Here is a 21,329-nt window from a genome sequence, read left to right as displayed (position 1 = left end):
AGTGTTCAAAAAAAGAAGAAGAGGTCATTGTGATTTTGTTTTCCCATAGGACCGCGATATAAGCAAGTGACGAAGCTGAGGATTTATTTTAATTTTTAAGGGAGGAAGCTGAGAATTTACGGTGGCAAATTTAGAGCATCTCCAAAAATGTTTGTTAAACTTTATAAATTATCATTTGAAGAGGTATTTAACTAAAAATCACTCTATATATCATTTTACCATTTAACAACTTTTTTATATTTTGTGAATGCTCTAGAAAGCCAATTTTGTTCTCTATCTTTAGCTAGAAAAAAAAAATCCGAAATCCCACCAAATGGCTCATTATCTATCGTGGCAAGACACACCCACAACGAGATTGAAATTGCACTTGCATTTTCCGTGCGAGGAGTGGAGGTCGTAACCACGATACCACACCACACGGTCACCCACGCCGTGGGCCCAAACACGCTTGATGTTAATATTTGGATACCTAAATAATCATCTCTTTTAGAGCATCTTCAAGAGATTAGCCAAAAATAATAGCCAAATTTACTGATTTAGCTACTCTCTAAAATAGATTTGACAAAAAAATATTAGAGTACTCCAACAGACTCTATAAAAATGGCTAGTGAGGTAGACTATCCAAAAGTAGAGAGCGAATAAGGTGGGACGGAGAGCTACTAAATTTGAAGAGTCGTTTACAAAGTCTGTTGGAAACGTTTTTCCTTCAACAATAGCTAAATTTACCTTTAGAAAATGATTTGGCTAATCTCTTGGAGATGCTTTTATTTTTCTCTCCCCCACCTCTTTCTTTCTCTCCCGACTTCAAGCATCGTATTGCATTTGCTCCATTTATCGCCTTTTCTCTATCCAATGTTTCTGTTCTGCAATTGCTCCTCTTCCCATCTTGCTACTCGTCGGCCTCGTCTCGTCCTCCCTTTGGTGGCGCACCGTGCTCCTCACTCTAATGCTTAGCCATTGGTGTGGAGCTCGCATTGCTCCGCCGTGGCACATGGACGACATGAGTAGGAGATGTGGCAAGGCAGCTAGAGCAAGCTTGTTCACTTTGTCTGAAAGAACATGGCTGAAAGTACTTTTGGCTGGTTTGTTGTGAGAGAAAAACACCGCTGAATGGGTGACAGATTTGACAGATAAACTCAAGCGAACAAGCTCAGATCATAGGACTCCTCTTCCCTATCCCCCGCTGTTGGCGTCTATAACCACCATCTTGTGACCACGTCCTCATCCTTGTCTCTGGCGCTGGCAGTTGGAGCTCACGCAAAAAATGTCTCATATAGGAGGAGGGGGTTCCCCACATCTTTGAGGATTGGAGGATGAACTTTAAGTGACTAAGATTTTTTTTTCTCATTGTAGGTTGGATTAGGAGTTTGTTGGTTGGTGCTCTCAAATCTCTCAAAGTATAGATATTTCTCCTCAAAGTGGGGGATTGAGAGGCCAATGGAGACGCTCTAATAGCATAAGTACCATAGTATGGCACTTGGCTCTCATCCTAGAAAAAGAGCGATGAAATCTTCTGCTTGATGCCAGTAGCCAATTGCAAAGAACTACTAGTTGCAAAAAGGACGGCTACGGCCAGTGCCAATTCTATCCAGAAAAGGGCATAACAAGGTTCCCTTTGAATGCTTTCACACGTTGCCAATGCCACGACTCAATTATGAGACGCTACAGATTGCGGGGACAATATGCAAGAAACGCACCCTGACATGTGGGCTCCTGTGGTGCAATCTGGTGCGGCACTGGAGTTGACCCGGCAAATTGATTACGCGATTATTAAACAGCACGATCGCGTCATGAGAGAAGCCCTGATGCCGCCTTCATTTGAAGCTCCCCCGTCCCGTCCCCTCTCCTCGAAGGCAAAGAAGCCAAAGCCGAACACCTCACTTTATCCGCCGTCCCGCCGCCACTGCCCGCTCCGCTCCTCCGCCATGGGCGACACCGTAGCGGACGCGCCGGAGCCGAGCAGGTTCGGCAGGATCTGCGTCTTCTGCGGCAGCAACCCCGGCAATCGCGCCGTCTACGGGGACGCCGCGCTCGACCTCGGCAAAGAGCTGGTAATGCGCCGCCGATGGCAAGGCTGCGCCCGCGGCCGCTTCTAAACTCCTGATCTCTGTCTCGATTACTTGCTAGCTCGCTCGCTCGCTCACGTTCCGTGGCGGGATTCCTCGGTTTCTCGCCTTTGCAGGTGGCGAGGGGGATCGATTTGGTCTACGGCGGCGGCAGCGTCGGGCTCATGGGCCTGATCGCGCAGACGGTTCTTGACGGCGGCTGCAGTGTCCTAGGGTACCTGCTTTCCTGGAGAATTCTGCTTGTGTTTATAACTTCATGTTCGAAACTCTGCAATCTGTCTAACATGCGTCCGCTCTGTTTGATCCGTTTGCAGGGTGATTCCAAGAGCACTCATGCCGCTTGAGGTGTGTATATTAAATATTAACTGTCCTTTTTGTCTGTTCTCTTCTTCTTTGTGCATGCGTTTAAGTTTCGATTGTTACGTGATCGTTCTTAATTCTACTAGTATTACTCTGCTCTAGCGGCTAATTGGTTCACAAGAGAGACGTTTGGTTTTCTACTTGCGTACAGGTGGTTCATTTGAAATATTCCCACGAATTTGGCCCTGGATGTTGGTTTCACATGATTTTGCTCTAGTATGTAGCAGCTCATGTAGTGCTATGTCAGTAGTGCTCTCCAAGTCACCATTTGATCCTAAGGTTTGTTTGGCTCGGATTGATTCACCTTTGCTTCTGGGGGTTGCCAATAGGTGAATAGGTGACCACAAAGGAATTGGAACTAGGATTTAGGGTAGGTGAATTGCAGATGGCCAGTTGCAGCCTATCAGTTTAGATTTTAGGGCGGTACAACTTGGAATTTTAATATTTACCACTGGATGGGTTTAATTTATAAGATTGTGTAACTTGCCAATAGGACATCTCAACTTGAGAGGGGAAAGAGTGCGAGGCACAAAATTTTCCATTAGGCAGTAGATGGTAGGTTTCGAATGATTGTCTATATGTAACTCAAACTGAAGAGTTTGGAATGCGGCAAAGGCAACTAGGAAAACAAATATTCTACTCTTTCTAGGTACTTGCTCCAAAGTGAACCCGGAGTCCTAGACACCATTTTTATACATGTGCTGCCGTGGAAGTGTTAACCATATCTGAACTTCTGAAGAATGGAGATATGAAAGATTTGAAACTATGGCCTACTTTCAGTACTCTGTGTAATCATTTGGAACAGATATCTGGTGCTAGCGTTGGAGAAGTAAAGGTTGTCTCCGATATGCACGAAAGAAAAGCTGAGATGGCGCGACAAGCTGATGCCTTCATTGCTCTTCCTGGTACACAATTTACACATTTTTTTTCTCTACTAGTACATGCTGAAAGTGACATAAATTTTGTTTGATGTGACAATGACGGGGTTTTCTGGACATCAGGAGGGTATGGAACAATGGAAGAGCTGTTAGAGATGATAACATGGTCACAACTAGGAATTCATGATAAACCAGTAAGTATCAGTATTATAGTATATGGCTGCAAACAAGTAGCTTATGGGCACTGAACAAGTAAGTCTTGACATACTGCAGGTTGGATTACTAAATGTTGATGGTTACTACGACCCGTTGCTCATGCTATTTGACAAAGGGGCGACGGAAGGTTTTATTAAGCTAGATTGCAGAGATATAATTGTTTCAGCACCAACTGCCCATGAATTGCTGGAGAAAATGGAGGTACAGTGACCTTATCCGCTTATTATACAATTCGGACACTCGTTCTTTAGACTTGTAGTTTGCCTCATTGACTTAATCAGTGCTTATAATTCTCTTGGTTGTACTCAGCACTACACTCGGTCACACCAGGAGGTTGCCCCACGGACGAGCTGGGAGATGTCAGAGCTGGGCTATGGAAAAGCACCGGAGTCATAGCATACGCTTACCAAGATGAAATCGTTCGAGTATGTTCTTCGTCTAGCATATAGTTGTTACTCGACTGCAGGCATCGGCTTTCAAGTATCATCTTTTGATCTACCATTTTAGTTGTCACTCATGGTACCTGTGCGCTCAATTGTTACTTCATCTGATGAACAAGAGTATAAGAATTTGTATATGTTCTTCAACATTAACGGTGTTAGCGAAATCGTATATGGTTACATTAGTACTTTTGTTCACCGTGGTTACAATAACACACTTTGTACAATGAAGGAATTATGTTACTATTGTAATTTGTGGTCATCGTTACGTTTTGTTGAAGAATCTTAAGCACTTCATTCGGTGAATTTGTATACATGAGTTTCATTCGTTTACAACGGTTGAGATCTGAACTCATGAAGAGGCAAACGTGTTTTGGCTTCAAACTTTCACTGTATTGGAATGCAACGGTTGCAGCCGTCCTTTGCTTTATGGATAGTTTGTGTAGTGATTTTTCACAACCACCGATCCCGAGTGATTGGTGAAACGAATTCATAGTGCTTCCCTTCGCTGTTGTGCATGAGAGCGCAGCAGCATGGTCAGAACACAAACATTTCTCCGTTCTGCTTTAATGCAGGTAAGTACTAAAATTTGAAAAGCAAAGGGTGTTTTTTAATTATTTATTTATTTTTATAAAAGTTGTTTCGAACACCAAATATTAGTATAATGAAAATTGACAAGAGATTGATTCAATTTAAATAGGTGTGCACACTTTATGACTTTAAGAAAAGGGAATGATGGGCCACACGTCTGTTCGCGCGCGTCAACGGGCTACTGTAGCTAGGTCATAACGTTAGTGTTGCGGCATCAATGGAGATTTTTGCAGCTTCAAACTCAAAGTGAGAAGGTTGAGAACGAATAACGCCGGACAAAGGAACAACAGCAGTAAAGGACGAATGGATCGGGAGAGTGAGAGACAGATGATTACTAATATTATACACTAGTAAACGTATCTATGTGTTGCAACTAAACATATAATTTATTGTGTAGTGCTCGTGCAATAAAATGAGCTAGCTATTTATGTCAGATTTAACCGAGTTTGGATCAATCTTAATCAAATAAATTCCAAGACGCATATTACATGCTAGTACAATAAAGGATTAATGCCGTATAAAAAAACTAAAAATAAATTGCCTCAACTTAAATTGCCGTATGGTTAGCTATTATCTTAACTTGTGAGTTTAAGAAACATCATACATGAGCCATAGCTCGGGGTGGCAGGCTATTAGATAAATACATAAAACTATATTTCAAGATAAATCTACTTATATCACTTTTATATTTTCAAACTTAACCTAAAAAAAAATATTTATATTCAAAATTTAAAATATGACTTAAGACAACCTCAAAACAACTTTCTTTAAAAATAGAAACATAGAGAGAGAGTAAGCGGTTTTATAACTCACACGAGAGGGAGAACGGACTGAGGGAAGAGGGCTGAGGGGCGTAAGGGCGGGAAAGGATTAAGGCCTTGTTTAGTTCATCCAAAACCCAATTTTTTTTTAAGATTTTCCATCACATCAAATCTCACGGCACATGCATAAAACATTTAATATAAATAAAAAAAAATAACTAATTGTATAATTTGTCTATAATTTACAAGACGATTCTTTTAAACCTAGTTAGTCCATGGTTGGATAATAATTGTCAAATAAAAATAACAGTGCTAGATGAAGGCATAGTTTTTAGACAGAATTCCTACTGAAAGATTGGGTAGAGAAATAGAAACGTAGTGAATCAACGTAGTTGCAGAATTTGAACCAGAAAGGAACCTGATGCTCACTGGTGCTATAATATTGTCAGGAGTGTGAAAACTGGAGATGGATGAATGGATAATCACAGGGACAAATAACATCGTTTGCCTTGATAGATCACATTACTAGTCAGGAACATGTTCAGACAAATTTGTCCAATAAACCGATTTAAAAATTCTACATGCTCGAATTCCAGTTTTCCAAATAAAGTCCTACCAGTCTCACATCTTTGTTGTCCCAAGATTCAGCAACTCAAAATGGAACATCTTAAGGAATTGAACAATAAAATAGACTGATGAATCCGGGCGCCTGACATTCACACTATAAGAGACATTTACATACATAGCGTAACAACATTATGAGAGCTAGGCTTGAAGCGCCTCAGATAGGACCATTTATTTACCTTGCTCAGAGGACCACCTGAAACCGCCCAACACGTGATCAGATCCTCCTTCCAGCATTTTATTTCCTGTTGATCCAAAACTCAACAGGAAACACAATGCTTACCACCTGATTATGATTTTTACAGTGGACGTAGTATTTCTTGCAGCTCTAGTACTGAACCCTCTCGTCACCATCAAAATTAAGACCTTCAATGCCTTTGAGAGCAGAATCATAGTTCTTCACATTAGATGGATGCCGGCCTGAGGATGAGCGCTTTTGTTCTGCAGAATGGACAGGTGAGCTTCTCTGGGGACCTGAGGCTCTGCGGAATGCCCCAGGGCTTGCATCAGTTGTACGTGCTCGTGAAGGCTCAGAACTATCAGTGGCCACCACATCACGGCTAGTTGAAATAACAGGCCTCCTTGAAGATCCACTTGACCTTCCCAGAAAGTTTGGTCCAGATATCTAAAGAGAAACATTGTAACAAAGAAAATACAAATCAATGAGGTATACTACTATTACCAAGTCAAAACACAATAGTGAAGATTAATCTAAACCAGCATTCATTAATCAAGAAAGCAACTGAGTACTCTGTACAAAGTGATGTACAGGAGGACTCGATGAAACTGAAAACAGCAGCTCAAAATCCCCAATGTTGGTGCAAAATCTTCAAAACCACCTATAGGTATTGACTAATCTCCGCATTATTGTTCAAGATAATAACTTATCCAAAATTTCTGACAAACTTTCAGAACTGCAAGAACTGACCAGGATCTTGTAATGTTAATTAAGTCATGTGTATACGAATGTTGATTCCAAATTCTCCAACCCATTATCCCAAAGAGCCCAACTACCAACACATAAGCCTTTGTAGTGGTGTCCGCACTATGTTTGGCGTGATATGCCCTCTGCTCACAAAAGAACATCATTGTGATGTAAACTGTCTCCACAATGCCACTTTGACCACTAAATTCTATGATGAAGTATATAAAACCCATGCATAATAATACCATGAAAATGTAGTCGCCGATAAATCTCCACTTTCATATGTTACAAATAGATATTCGAAGATAAAAGGTTAGATACTAAAAAGTTTTATGGCTCGCATCACAGAACAGTATGTGTACGTTGTGCTATTCCCAGAACAGTTTGTGTACATTGTGCAATGGAATAGCTTTATTACACTGCGTCTACAACATGAAAAGTTGCCCCATCTTGCACACTTTTCCCATTATAAACAAAGAACAATATGACAACTAACTTACCACAGCATCTCTAGAAACAGTAGCATCATTCCCTACTGGTGCTTTCTGCTTAGATAATGTCCCCACGCTTGTAATTGGTAGTGGGGCACGACGCCGGTCCATTGATGACCAACCACTAGTCCTTGCTTCCTCAGGGCCTGAAAGATAAACAATGAGCATTACTCAATCAAATACAGAAATGCAAACAAGGTAAATGAAGGAGTGCACCAAATTACCTGATTGCCTGTCATTCTGTAATGCAGGTGCCAACCCAGAAGGCCCCGCGCCATGGCCCTGTAACAAAGGTAAGGCATCAAAGTTATCCCTGCAGATAGTTCACATATGTGCATGTTTGGTGGGTAACTCAAGGAGGGAGCGTTGGAGAAGTTCACTACCACACGGGGTGGAGCAGTGGCTATTTGAGATTGTTGGTACTTCAGTATTGTCCAGTCAAATACATAGTCAAACTGAAAACCTGCAAAACAGAGTTCCAATAATGAACATGGGCACACTTTTTTTCTCTTGGAAAGGGTACTGATATATCCTTAAAAGTGAAAGCAAGGCAAAGGAACTGGCCTTCGCGAATGAAAAGGTCACGGAATAATCGCTTGAGGTATGAATAGTCAGGCTTGTCATCAAACCGTAGTGAGCGGCAATAATGGAAATATGATGCAAACTCAGTAGGATACCCACGGCATAGAGCCTGAAATAGATCGACAACATAAGGATTTCCTAGGGAAAAGTTCCAATTCCAGCTAAAGATGCACTGGACATACCTCAATTGATGTTGCAACTTTCTTCTCACTAATTTTCTCATACTTTTGCTTCTTTGTTCCTGCTTTAAGACCTTGCCAAGGAAGGCTGCAAAAGGAAAAAAATGTTAACCTAAAATGGGATGCATACAAAAGGAGCAGATGACTGATCAAACTCACCTGCCCCTCAGGAAGTACATAAGCACATATCCAAGAGATTCCAAGTCATCTCTTCGGCTTTGTTCTAGCATTCAAACAAGAGAAAAATTTAGCCAGACCATATAGAATGCACTAGTACAAATATCACCAAAATTGCACTTTACGACATATATTGAAGAATAGTACAATGCATATCATGGAAAAAAAGAACTTCAACTAATACTGTATATAATTCTCACCAATGCCAAGATGGGTGTTGACACTAGCATATCTTGCAGTTCCTGTCAAGTTCTTGTTCTCCCTGCAGCATTTACAAGCTAGTTAAAATTGCATGCGCGAATAGCTAGAAAAAAAGGTAAAAAAATGACTAACATATCTGCAAGATACAACTACCGAATTGCCACGACTGGCATCTTTTTATTTATTTAGTCTATTTTTCTTCCCTCCACACTCATGTGAGTACTAAGATGTGTCTATTGTAATTACTAAGCATTATAGTAGTAGCCAGATAGAACTTGTGCTAACAAAAAGTTTGACAGGCTTAGAATTTCCGGCTTGGCCCTAGAAAATACACAAGAGAAAAATGGGAAGTAACTTGAGATAATTACAAGAACACTAAACATGCTTACTACAGGAAGGAACACAAAGCATATATATAACTCAGGAATGCTTATATTATTCTATGCCTGTATGGGATGTGCTGATGCGTCGAGGTATCCCTGTATTTTTTAGCAAGGCCAAAGTCTATAACGTAGACCTGGATGAAAAACAGAACAAAACATAAAGTGGTTAATAAACCCAACAAAAACTGAAAGGAAATCGTAAGCACATGCTAAAGATGGTATTGACACCCACCTGATTAGCTCGTCTGCCAAGACCCATGAGGAAATTATCAGGCTTAATATCTCGATGCAGAAAAGACTTGGAATGAACAAATTCCACTCGATTTATCTACAAGTGGGGAGGGCAGATTACATAAAGCTCATCTGTCATAAGTGGGAAAAGGATAATGTATACAAACAGAATAATTCAACCAGAGAAGCAGAGATGCTCAGGAGGGAGAGTGTTTGATGTGGGAACCGCAACGAAAGTACGAAACATCATAAATGATTGATGATGATTTGTGTGCCTGTGTGCAAATGCAAGGTGCCAACGTGGATACTGGGTAGCAATGTCTGGGTCATAGCCATGAGAGCAGACACATATGGAGAGTTGACTCATACTATGGAAAAGCATATGTACTAAAACTTGAGAAGAAACAGGATTCTATTATGGCACTATGCATACCATCTGATCAGCGAGCATAAGTACAGTCTTCAGAGACAATTTCCTGCTGCAGAAATTGAATAGATCCTCAAGGCTTGGTCCAAGTAAATCCATAACCAAGACATTGTAGTCTCCTTCTACACCAAACCATCTGACGTTCGGTATTCCAGCTGTCAGAACAAAGATTGTCAGTCTCATCTGCCCTAAAACGTATTCTTACATCACAAAGAACGTGCGAACAGTCAAAAGCTTCCATACTTCCTCCTTGCAGAATCCTATAAATCTTTGATTCATAGAGCAACTGAGGATGCTTTGTCTTCACATTTTCCTGTGAATACAAAAAGGGCAATCAAAAGCTGAGCTCATAAGCTGATACCAGTAACCAAGCTGAATGGCCAAGCATTTTTGCAGTAAATAGTTTATGGAAGCACTAAGCTACTACAAGCAACTCTACATTGCATGTATCAGGAATGCAGTCTATTTCTAGACCTCATCATCCAAAATTTGAAGGGCCAATTGTCCTTGGTTCATTCATCTACCAGTCAATCAAGACACATCAGAGAATAGTCCAAGAGGTCCATCTCGTCACAATTAGCACCTCCAAATATTATAGAGTGACCATAGATGCACAAATCATTCAAGCCCTACCAAGTCAACCACAGGCGCGGTCAAGCAAGGAGAGCCAACATACTACTATGACCGATCCATCTGTTGAGAACAATAGGGGCTAATGCAAGCAGAACCAGAATCCAGAGCAAACTCATAGAGCTGCAGTTGGTACTGGACGGCTAGAAGAACACTGAATATAGCTACAAATTAAAGCACCCGAAGTCCCAAACCAACACCTGGGCTAACAGCAACTATATGCTGCTGTGCCCAACAGTGGTCACCAAGATAAGATGCACTAACAGCTGTACTACACATCAGGAAGCTAAAACATCCAAAACTGGTAGAATGTAACACAAATTTGCTGGCAATCCAGCAGCAAGAGTCGAGAGAGCACGGACCAGCTTAATCGCAACCTCCTCGTTCGTCTGGATATTGGTGCCTGCATCCACAAGCGACAGAGACAGAGCCATCAGCAGCAGCGGAAAGAGAGCACGGAACAAAAACATATCCATCTCTAGAGCACGAGCAGGCGAGCAGCGACTACGCACCGAGGTAGATCTCCCCGAAAGAGCCGCTCCCGATCTTGCGGCCAAGCCGGAACTTGTTCCCAACCCTCGGCTCCATTATTCCAGCTCTCTCCCTTCCCAAAAAAATCTCCCTAGCTAAAAACTGCTAAAAAAAAACGCGCTCTTTCACACCCAGAAATCTAGCCGCGGAGCACAGATCGGCGGGGCTGCGCGGCGTCTCGGGGATCTGGCGGCGGCGCACTCCCGTGCTTGCTACCTAGGGTTTGTGGATAGGGACCAGGTTGAGGGGGAGGCGGCGTCTGCCATGGCCGTGCGGGGGCGGGCGGTCCGTGCGCGTACACACGCTTCCGGTGGTGGAGCGAGTCCAATCCTCCGTTTTTCGGGGGATGTTGAGAAGTAGACGAAGCAAAGCAAACAACCAGGCGAAGCAAGAGAGGAAAAAAAAAGATGCTGGAGCAGTTCGGCCTTTCGATTCTATCTCCCTCCCTCCCTCCATGGGGGTTCGGCTGTTTTGCGTTTTGGTCCCTCCCTTCGGTCGCTATCCGTGTCCCTATCGACCATGGTGGACTGTTCCTCGAGTGATTATTATAGCTGGGTGCACGCAATGGAGTACCGTACTATATTATCCTGACCGGCTGATGAGGTGGCAGACTCTTGTTGCTACTAGTAGTATATGAAACTTGGCGTCAGATATTTTCCCTCTCAATTATTTCATGTATAAAATACTCTCTCATTCCAGATTGTAAACCATTTTGGTTGTCTAGCTAAGGCCTTGTTTAGTTGGCAAAAAATTTTGTTTTTGGCTACTGTAGCATTTCGTTTTTATTTGACAAACATTATCTAATCACGGAGTAACTAGGCTCAAAAGATTCATCTCACAAATTACAGGTAAACTGTGCAGTTAGTTTTTATTTTCGTCTATATTTAATGCTCCATGTATGTGACCAAAGATTCGATGTGACGGGGAATCTTGAAAATTTTTACGAACTAAACAAGGCCTAAATAACCACATCTATGTATCAAGGAAAATCAAAATTACTTGTAATTTGACAACGAATATTTAAGTGCATATAGAAATTATGTATCTGGAAAAATCAAGATGATCTGCTACTTAAACTAGAAATAATAGAAACATACTACTCCCTTCCTTTTTTTATACGTCACATTAGTTTTGTCCTAAGTGAAATATTACTATCTTACAATTCATTTTATATATAAAAAGTCATTATAGTTTCACAACAGATAGATTATATATTATGAAAAGTATCTCGCTACTTTAACATAGTGAATCTAAAAATATATATCTCATATCAAGAACCTATATGATTTTTTGAAATGGATGATTAAAAATACAACTGATATGGGATGAAGTTAATATGACATGTAAAAAAATGGAGGGAGTACTAGATTGCTTGCTCAATTCACAGATATTAGGCACTCGGTCAATGATTAAACTTTGACCACCTACCTATAGTATTTGATTAAGTTAAACAGAAAGGTTTTAGATTTGTGATTACGATCAAAGTTTGGTCAAGTAAATAAATTTTTCGCAGAAGTGTTCACTAGTGAAGAAACACATAACCTCACAAGTTTAGCTTAAGCATGAAGCCAAGGTAAGGAAAATTTAGCTTGGCAACCTTCAAATTTATGAGTCTAGAGTTATATATTCACAACAAATCGCGATATTATTATAATACGAATCTTTGGATTTTCTATCGGGCACCCTTGAAATCTTGAATCCTGGTTTTACCATAAAAGATGAACACATTTTTTTTCCTTTTAAAAACTATATACACCAAAAGACTATGTTTTGGTTTTTTTTTTGCAAGTAGGAGTAACTATGTTTTGGGTCTAACCGCTTCTTATTCTATATCCCCATAAAAAAATCTCTCTTTTATCATGATATACTGCTACTGCTACCAATTTATCATGATGAAAACTGCAACCTGCTGCAAATCATTAGCACTTGACACTTTTCTTTGTTTTCGATGGTGTCGGAGAGTATAATGGCACCGGTTGCCAAAGATTCATGGTCAAGAAAATTGTGCCTTAAGTATGATCCTTGAGCACCCAATCGACTTGTTTTAATAAGATATAATCTAATAAGTAGATGTAACAAGCTTTTGCCCAAGAATGTTCAAAAGCAATATCAGTTGAACCGCGAGACCTTTTGCCATCGATAACTTTTTTTCTTCCTTTTGAAATTTGCATTGAGAACTTTTAGTCAACACCAAGTGCTTCGTCCACTAGGAAAATGTGGGTTCGTACTTTGTAGTGTTGCCATGGCACTCTCAGCAGTTAGGATTGGTTAAATAATCGTACTCTAACTCTGTAAACTTCCAAGGTAGCATAAAGGTGGCAATGCTAGCTGGAAACAACGTGTCAGATAGGATAGGAGACACGCAACTTGTATGTGAACTTGTAAAGTGAGATAGTTCTGTATAATCACGTCGTTGTATATATTTTAAGTATTAAACTAGAATAATAATAATAATAATAATAATAATAATAATAATAATAATAATAATAATAATAATAATAATAATAATAATAATAATAATAATAAAATAAATTATATAACTTGTCTAAAAACTGCAAAATGAATTTATTAAGATTAATTAATCTGTCATTAGCATATATTGGTTACTTAACAATTATAGCTAATCATAGACTAATTAGATTTAAAAGGTTTATGTTACGATTTAACATCAAACTGTGTAATTAAGTTTTTTTTGTTTATATTTAATGTTCCATATATATGTCTAAAGATTCGTTGGGATGAGTGAAAGGTGAGAAAGTAAACAAGGCCTAGCGCCCTACCAGTATGAAAGACGAACAGTACAAGCTGCGCGAGCCCAAATCCAAAATCTTTTTGCCCTCAGTCCCCTGGATGGTTGAAACGTTCTAGATGCTGACCAAAGCGACGGGTACGTACTTGTTGTATACCACACGTATAACGACAGGCGTTCATTTGTTGACGACCCAGCTGAACTGGATAGATTATTTTATAAACAAAATTTTCTGGACAAACAAAACCATATCTATTGTACTAGCATATACCTAACCCAACACAGAAAATTAAATGCCATTTTAATCGTGATAGGCCCGGGCTGTTTCAGATAGTGCTTTGTCGTAGCTTATGTCACAAGGGAAACAAGAAGGAAGCATCTGCAAGGCACTCACCTTTTCTCAACAAAGCATGTTCTTCGGACTGATCCGAAATTCCTCACACACCTGTAATACATTCTGATTTGGACCCGCTTGCCCATTGGCCACTTTGTTTGGCAGCATGGATAATGGAGACACAATGAGATCAAGCATTAATTTTATACTGATCCACTTGTTCCTATTTTTAATTGATGATTTAGAACTTCCAAGGATACCTTATGATGTGTTTGGTTGAGGTTGTTAAAATTTAACGGGTACTTGTAGTATTTTTATTTTATTTGGCTATTAGTGTCCCATCATGGACTAATTAGGCTCAAAAAATTCGTCTCGAAAATTACTCTCTAGCCACGTTTTTAGTTTTATAAATAGTCTACATTTATTAAAACTTTATACATGTGTCGAAACCTTTGATGTGATAAGTGGTAAACTTTATAACCAAACAGGCCCTTATTCGTATAGGTTAAAGATGTGCATCTTTTCTTTATAGAACTACAACACAGTAGATTTGTTTTTTTGGATTTGTGGTTGAAGCCTGAAAACTCAAAATGAGGAAGAATGAAGGGGCGTGGAATAAAACTTCTGTGATGAAAATTAATAAGGACACCTTAAAATCGACCAACGCTCACATGAACCGTGAAAGGCTTGCATTGAAATGGTTAGACAGAACATCAAATGCTCATACAGATCGTGTTATTGTGCACACATGGACAACAACCTAGTTGCCTCTGGTTCAAGGCACCATCCAGAAAGCAGGCACACACATAGACAGTGACAACCTGGCCTCTCGTGTAACATCCCGGTCCAAGTAACTTCTTTTCCATAAATCAATCTCCAAAGAACTCTAAAGATGCGTACGAGATGTCGTTCAAGGCACCATTCAGAATCCTGCCTGCTGCCTCTGGTAGTCTGGTTTTTGGCCAGACTGACTATCCCACTTGACCTCAAAAAGCTCTCCTAAGATCATCATCTGTATCGCCATATTTATAAATCTGCAAACCTTTATAGCCAATTTTTTGGGGGGAAAGGGACAGGATCCGTAAACCTGGATTTGTGGTTTTCCCTGCACCCTTTCTGCACAACCCAACAAGGCTAGTACGAGCAGTTGAAAAATGCAGGATTACTGGCTTACTGCTGCATTTTCTTTTTTCGGCAAAAATTGCCAAATGTCATGGAACTGATTTGACAAAGAAATCATGCCACCAATCAATGACATTGGGTAACATTTCCCAGCCTGTGATCATTGAGGTTGCACTGCGCGATACCAGCTCCAGATTTTGCACTCAGCAACCAAACAAAAGACGAGACCTGATAAAAACTCAGCAATATTTTTCCAAGTTTCTGTTAGACCTATAAAGGGCAGTATGGTGAATAACCAGCCCAAACTTTTAAGATGCTACTCTAGACTACGTTCACGGAACCATTCAATCAAATAATGACATGACAAACGTGAGGTGCCGAAACAAAGTTGCTCTAGTGGCAACATTTTTCTAGGCCTTCTCCTTTGTTGGAGAAGTAAGCAAGTGTAGTGACGACGTATGGATTGTTGTTGTTGGGATGGCATCCTTCCCTCGTGCTGAACCAGGCCTCCTTATGCTGTGGGTTCGCTCTATGTTGCTCTTCAAAAACTTCTGAACAGGCCTAGGCAGACGTGCAATCAATCGGGTTGAACTAACAAGCAGTATTACTCCAGAGATGATGAAGAACCTGCAAGATTTAGCTAATTTCTTAGATTCTCAAGCTGTTTGTTAAAAGAGAAACATTACGTAATCTTAACAGGTAACAATATCATCATATGGTTAAAGTAAACATATATATAACAGGGACAGCTGTTAAAAATACTCCTCATCCGTTCCAAGATAACCCACCCAACAACTGGCAATGTTGTGGGCCTATCTGGGCCATGGTCATCACATGAAACAATTGAATCCTAGCAAGAACAGAGAAATCATATAGCACCAAAGCAGACCTAGTAAACTAGTACTGCCCTTTAGCATCAGCACTACATGAAATTACTATGTATAACATAATGCAGATTGCAGCAGATGAGAGTAAAGCCAGTGAGAACAGAACCAAATCAAGCAGTGCAGTACAGGAGAACACAATGTAGCATAAAAGTATTACCATCCCAGTAAGAGGAGAAATCGAGCTGTGGGAGCTTTAGGCAGATGTTCATCAAGTGCAATCATGCCAGCTACAACACCAGACACTATAGATGCCACTGATGTACACGTAGATACAACAATTGCCCTCCCATGCTTGAGGCCTCGAGTCTGCATGGATAAAAGAACCATTAGAGGAGAATACAGATGAAATCAGGACATTGTAAGAAAACTGTTGGGCTAGTCCTTATAGTTCATCTTAAACATACGGATGTTTCAAAAAAAAAGGTTGAATAAACTAGTGCAATTTATAATAGAAATAACAATCAGTACAGTATCTGCAATGAGGCAAGCCACTAAAATTTGCAAATAACCCATGCCCTTGAAATGGTGGAATATCTTCTAGAAACACAACAGATACATAGCAGACATTCTGAAGAAGGTGCGGTGGATGACACAAATCCGGTTGGCAAATCTCCAGAAAACTAGACGTACCTGATACACAAATCCCACTGCACTGCAGCAAACACTACAAGAAATGGCAGCAGGCACAACAATCTTCGGAAAACCCATCTCGGACATCACAAATCCCATCTTAGAGATCACTGAAGAAATCCTATATATGTAATGATGTCATTAGTCATGTGATCTCCTTACTAATAAATGTCAGTAAAAAAGTGATGAATGGGAAACCCTCAATTTAGTCACATCCTCAGGCGACAAAAGGGTGTAGTATAGAATGATAAAACAACATCAACAGTAGTAAATTACCCAAACAAAATGCCAGATTCTAAGCCATATATGATCTCCTCGATCACTTCAGGTCCAGTCTGCATGGGATGGCGCTGTGTCAAGACTTGCAATATGCAAACAGGTTTATAGAGTGATAAAATACTCACCAACTCTTGCTCGCGCCTTTGCTTTTTATACATATGAAGCCATGTGTTGAGCAGTACCTGAGATGGGAATGATTTATGGTTACGGAGGTTACAACTTAGAAGAACTATTGGCATAGCACAATTTTTTTCCCTCAGACTCACAGGAGGCATACCACAATCATCTAACCGATAAATAACTCTTGTTAGAAAGACATGAAAACTGAAGCAGAAAGACCTAGCTAAATACATAGCACAGAATGCACTTCTTTTGGTACAAAGCATATTAAGTGAATATCATGTAATAGTAGAATTTATGCAGCACAGAGTATGGTACCTACAAACAAGATGACAATGGAGAGCACTAGCCAGGGTATATTTAAAAGAGGTATCTGATCAACTTTCTGTTCCTCGCCTCCAACACCCACACCTGAAGTAAGAGAAGACAGAATCAACCAAATGCATGAACACCAGCCAATGACATCATCAAGCCTATATAAAAGGTCAATGAAATCTTCGTGAAACAATGAATCCTATAGGCATGTCTGACTTCCATTTCTACTACAAATCACAATGGTACAGATTTGTGGATATCTGTTACCTATGGTGCCGAGACCAGCTAGCGTGATGGCAATCCAATCGAGGCCGTTCATAACCTCCTTGAGGTAAAAATGGGAGAAAACGCAGAGTATTGCGAGACCGCAACCAGCAATGGGCTGAACAACGGAGACCTGCGCCACCGTTAGCAAGGGACCATAAGCGATCCAATCACCGCACGGAATGCGCAGGGATAAGAGGCAAGAGGCAACGCACCGGCGCCTGGGAGAGCGCGGTGAGCATGAGCGCGGCGCCGCACATGTCCATAAGGAAACCGCTGATCCAGAGCTGGTTAGACGCGTACGCCTTGACCACCTGCGCGCGTGACAGGAACGCCGTAACTCGTGAGGGGCTCAGCAGCGCGATCTGGAGCGAAAGGAGTTTGGCGAAGGAAGGGGATGGGTCATGGGGGGAATACCTTGAGCTTGAGGGAGAGGGGAGGGAGGATGAGGGTGCCCTTCTTCTGCAGGACCTTGCCGATGTTGTTGCCGGCGGTGCCCGCCAGCGTCAGCGCCACCGACTCCCACATCTCGCCTCCGACGGCGCCGATCCGATCGAACCCCTTCCTGCGCCGTGCGCCGGGCTAAGAGGGATTGGGGGCCGGCTCCCTTTTGGAGGGGTGGAGGTCTGGAGGAGCAGGAGCAAGTGGAGGAGGAGACCACGAGGGAGAGGTGGCAGAGTCGCGGCAGGGCTGCGCTTTTCTCGGCCGCGCGCCCGTGCTTGCAGGTGCCGCGGCTCGGAGCTTTGGGGCGGTGTCCTCTCCTCCCTGTCTCTCTGCTGCTGCCGCGGCCGTTGTTGGATTGGATGGGCGGCGGTGGTGGGCTGGTGGCATCGTCGCTGCTGGTGGTGGGTCGCGTGTGCGGGACGGGACAGCATGTTTGCGACGCGAGTATATTCTCCTCCAATGTTTTTGTGCTTTGGGCTAATATTTTTGGGCTCTCGGAATTTGAAATGCATATAATTCAGCCCAGACTCCACTCACAAAAAAAAGGAAAAAAATCAGCCCAAACATTTGATTAAGATTTCAATTTCGTGTATTTTAGCAAATCTTATGGGTGCGAGTAGTGATGAGTGCAAAGTATCTTTTCAGGTTGATCGTGCAACCTACCTTTTATCGGAACAAGCCTTATTTAGTTCACCCCAAAAATCAAAAAGTTTTCGAGATTACTCGTCATATCGAATCTTAAAGCACATGTATGAAGCATTAAATATAGACAAAAACAAAAACTAATTACACAGTTTGCCTGTAAATCACGAGACGAATCTTTTGACCCTAGTTAGTCTATGAGTAGACAATATTTGCCATAAATAAACGAAAGTGACAAGTAGCGAAATCCAAAAAGTTTTTACCTCTAAACAAAGCCTTCACCTCAAAAACCAAAAACTTTTCAAAATTCTCCGTCACATCGAATCTTGCGGCACATGCATAGAGCATTAAATATAGATAAAAACAAAAACTAATTGCACAGTTTGCCTGTAAATCGCGAGATGAATCTTTTAAGCCTATTTCCTTCATGATTGGACAATGTTTGTTAAATAAAAACAAAAGTACTACAGCATCAAAATCCAAAAACTTTTTGGATCTAAACAAGGCCTATTGTCTGATTCTTACAATCTAATAGCATGCATGCCCCCTCCCCCATCAGTCTTTAAGCTTATAAGTTTGTTTTTCACACTATAAAAAGAAATAAGCAGGGGCTATATCTACCAACATTTCAATAGACTTCTAATAGACGTTGCATATGTGACTTAATTATCATTTGGTAATATCCATTGTTATTCCAATTGAGAGAAGAGGGGAGGAGCACCGAAGAGGCGAAGACAACACGAGGCCAAGGAGCACTGAAGCATTGGGGAGGAAGTTGTGGCGGGGCCAAGTGCATTACCAAGAGGAGAGGAGATGCACGGGGAGGGGAGCCACGATGGAGCTAAGTATCTTGCCAAGTGGAGACAAGGGGAGCTATGGAGGCTCGAGAGATAAGGGGAGGGGCACCGAAGACGACACGAGGAGTCCGAGGAGCACACTGGGGCACGAGGACGAGAGCCACAACAAGGTCAAATCTCTTACCAAGAGGAGAGGAGCCACATTGAATGGCCTTGCCAGAACCGAAACAGACACCAATGTATTAGGGAGAAAAAGCGACGTCCACCTAGGGTGCAGAATAGGGTGGCACACAGAAGAGAGTCCATAGGGAAAAAAAGACACACGGAAAAGAGAATTGTTAGATTTAGGGGCCCCCTTGGGACCTAAGTTGGGCACTATTGGATTTAAGTTTTTTTTACTCTGCCATAAAAAAGTAGAGTAGGGGACTATTTAGGAAAATGGCTTGTTTGGATACTAGGACTGACCACTAGTCTTGCTAATTCCTATTTGTGGGTCTGTTAGGGTAGACTAACAATTAGTGTTGTCAGCTCCTATCCATAGACTATTGGACTAACAACTAGTTTATGATTAGTAGACTAACGATTAGTTTGCTCGATACTTAGGGACTACAAATCAATCAACTAGTTATTGGTCTTTTTTTCCATAATCCAAACTGGACCTAACAATTAGTCCATGACTAATAGACTAACAGTTAATCTACCTGTTTGGATCCCTATGTACTAAACTTAGTCTATCAATTAGCACGACACTTTGCATTGGCAGTCAAGTGCGAGTAAAGTGAAGTTTGTCCTAGAATATGAAAGAGGGACAATAAAAACCATATACTCCGTATACACGATTCATCTACGTAGGCTAGACAGTCAGGTCCTCGTTCTTCCACAAAACCATATAAAATAACGACTGCCTTGCGCTCTGCTCAGCTGGGCATACAATAACTGAAGCTATCTCTTGAACATGCTGCAGGACTAGATCAGTATCATATGATATTCTAGCATACAAATTGGATAATGAACGGATTTGCTGTATTGCACGCCTGCTTTCATTTTCAGATTCCCCACAAAGATCACACAAGGGGCAATACAAGTGTAAGCACAATACACACAAACACAAGACAAAAAGAAAAAGTTTTTGCTTAAAAAATTGCAGACGGTCACTTACATATGCAGATATCGATTCACATTTATATTTATCAGGCCAACAGCCAGCTTGTAACTGCAGTGCATCAAAGTGCAAGCACAAATCACACCCCAGAATATCAGCTTGTTTCATTTTTCAGATTCCCGACAAAGATCAGTTAAACACAAGGGGCAATACAAGTGTAAGCACATACACACAAGACAAAAAGAAGTTTTTGCTTAAAAATTTGCAGACAGATATCGATTCACATTTATATTTATGAGGCCAGCAGCCCAGCTTGGAAATGCAGTGCATCAAATGGGCAAGCACAAATCACACCCAAGAAGTATGCTGGAAATCTATGCTTGGTCTACAACTATTTTGTATAATTATCACCAGTAGCTACAAAATGGAATTACAGCTGCATACAAGAGCACACTTAAAGGTTCAAATGACTGTTGCATGCAAATTTTTACTAAGTACAGTGAGTTATTTAGGTACGCCACCAGTTAAGCTTTTTGTAAGAAGCTAATATTATCTCAGAATGACCTAAATGATTCATGTTCACCACAAGTCAATGATGCATTTTCCAAACAGAGACCTAGAATCCTAGAACATCAATTTATATAAAGGAGGGTACAGTAGACTGAGGTGGTGAAGTGCCTCAGTGATGCAAGTATCAACTAGGAGTTATTGATACCATTTGAAAGTAGAAACATGTTATAACCTGGAAAGAGACGAATGAATTGTGATACCCACAAGGTCACAATCGGTCTATTTCAGGTAATGCAAGCAATACGACATCAAGTAGGAGTTATCACTTTGTAAAACATGTTATAACCTAGAAAAGGACGAATGAGTTGAGACATCCTAGAAAGCCACAATCAGTACATTTCTGGTTAACTTGGAATGTGGACAAAGCAAATTAATGAATGA

At 41.1% G+C, this 21,329-nt stretch overlaps 3 protein-coding genes across 3 annotated transcripts; 1 reads left to right on the top strand and 2 right to left on the bottom strand.

Annotated features, from left to right (window-relative positions):
• Positions 1,688-4,266, top strand: LOC8059168 (probable cytokinin riboside 5'-monophosphate phosphoribohydrolase LOGL1). Its single transcript, XM_002458336.2, has 7 exons — positions 1,688-2,051; positions 2,183-2,280; positions 2,381-2,411; positions 3,232-3,331; positions 3,428-3,498; positions 3,578-3,721; positions 3,830-4,266. The coding sequence occupies exons 1-7, from the start codon at positions 1,704-1,706 to the stop codon at positions 3,914-3,916; spliced, it is 879 nt and encodes a 292-aa protein (XP_002458381.2). The 5' UTR covers positions 1,688-1,703; the 3' UTR covers positions 3,917-4,266.
• On the bottom strand, positions 5,792-11,138 carry LOC8059167 (casein kinase 1-like protein 2). Its single transcript, XM_002456189.2, has 14 exons — positions 10,675-11,138; positions 10,525-10,565; positions 9,776-9,845; positions 9,539-9,687; positions 9,107-9,202; positions 8,938-9,008; positions 8,491-8,552; positions 8,273-8,336; positions 8,117-8,201; positions 7,917-8,043; positions 7,736-7,815; positions 7,577-7,634; positions 7,362-7,498; positions 5,792-6,561 (listed from the first exon to the last, which is right to left on the bottom strand). Exons 1-14 carry the CDS (start codon positions 10,748-10,750, stop codon positions 6,265-6,267), a joined length of 1,413 nt encoding a protein of 470 aa, XP_002456234.1. The 5' UTR covers positions 10,751-11,138; the 3' UTR covers positions 5,792-6,264.
• LOC8059166 (probable magnesium transporter NIPA9) lies at positions 15,074-18,220 on the bottom strand. Its single transcript, XM_002456188.2, has 9 exons — positions 17,811-18,220; positions 17,609-17,707; positions 17,397-17,526; positions 17,137-17,225; positions 16,820-16,876; positions 16,692-16,750; positions 16,416-16,536; positions 15,943-16,091; positions 15,074-15,525 (listed from the first exon to the last, which is right to left on the bottom strand). Exons 1-9 carry the CDS (start codon positions 17,919-17,921, stop codon positions 15,309-15,311), a joined length of 1,032 nt encoding a protein of 343 aa, XP_002456233.1. The 5' UTR covers positions 17,922-18,220; the 3' UTR covers positions 15,074-15,308.

The sequence above is a fragment of the Sorghum bicolor genome, chromosome 3 (assembly GCF_000003195.3).
Source record: "Sorghum bicolor cultivar BTx623 chromosome 3, Sorghum_bicolor_NCBIv3, whole genome shotgun sequence".
NCBI classification, from domain to species: Eukaryota; Viridiplantae; Streptophyta; class Magnoliopsida; order Poales; family Poaceae; genus Sorghum; species Sorghum bicolor.
The sequence above is the reverse complement of the archived record's forward strand: the minus strand, read 5'-3'. Positions and strand labels throughout refer to the sequence as shown.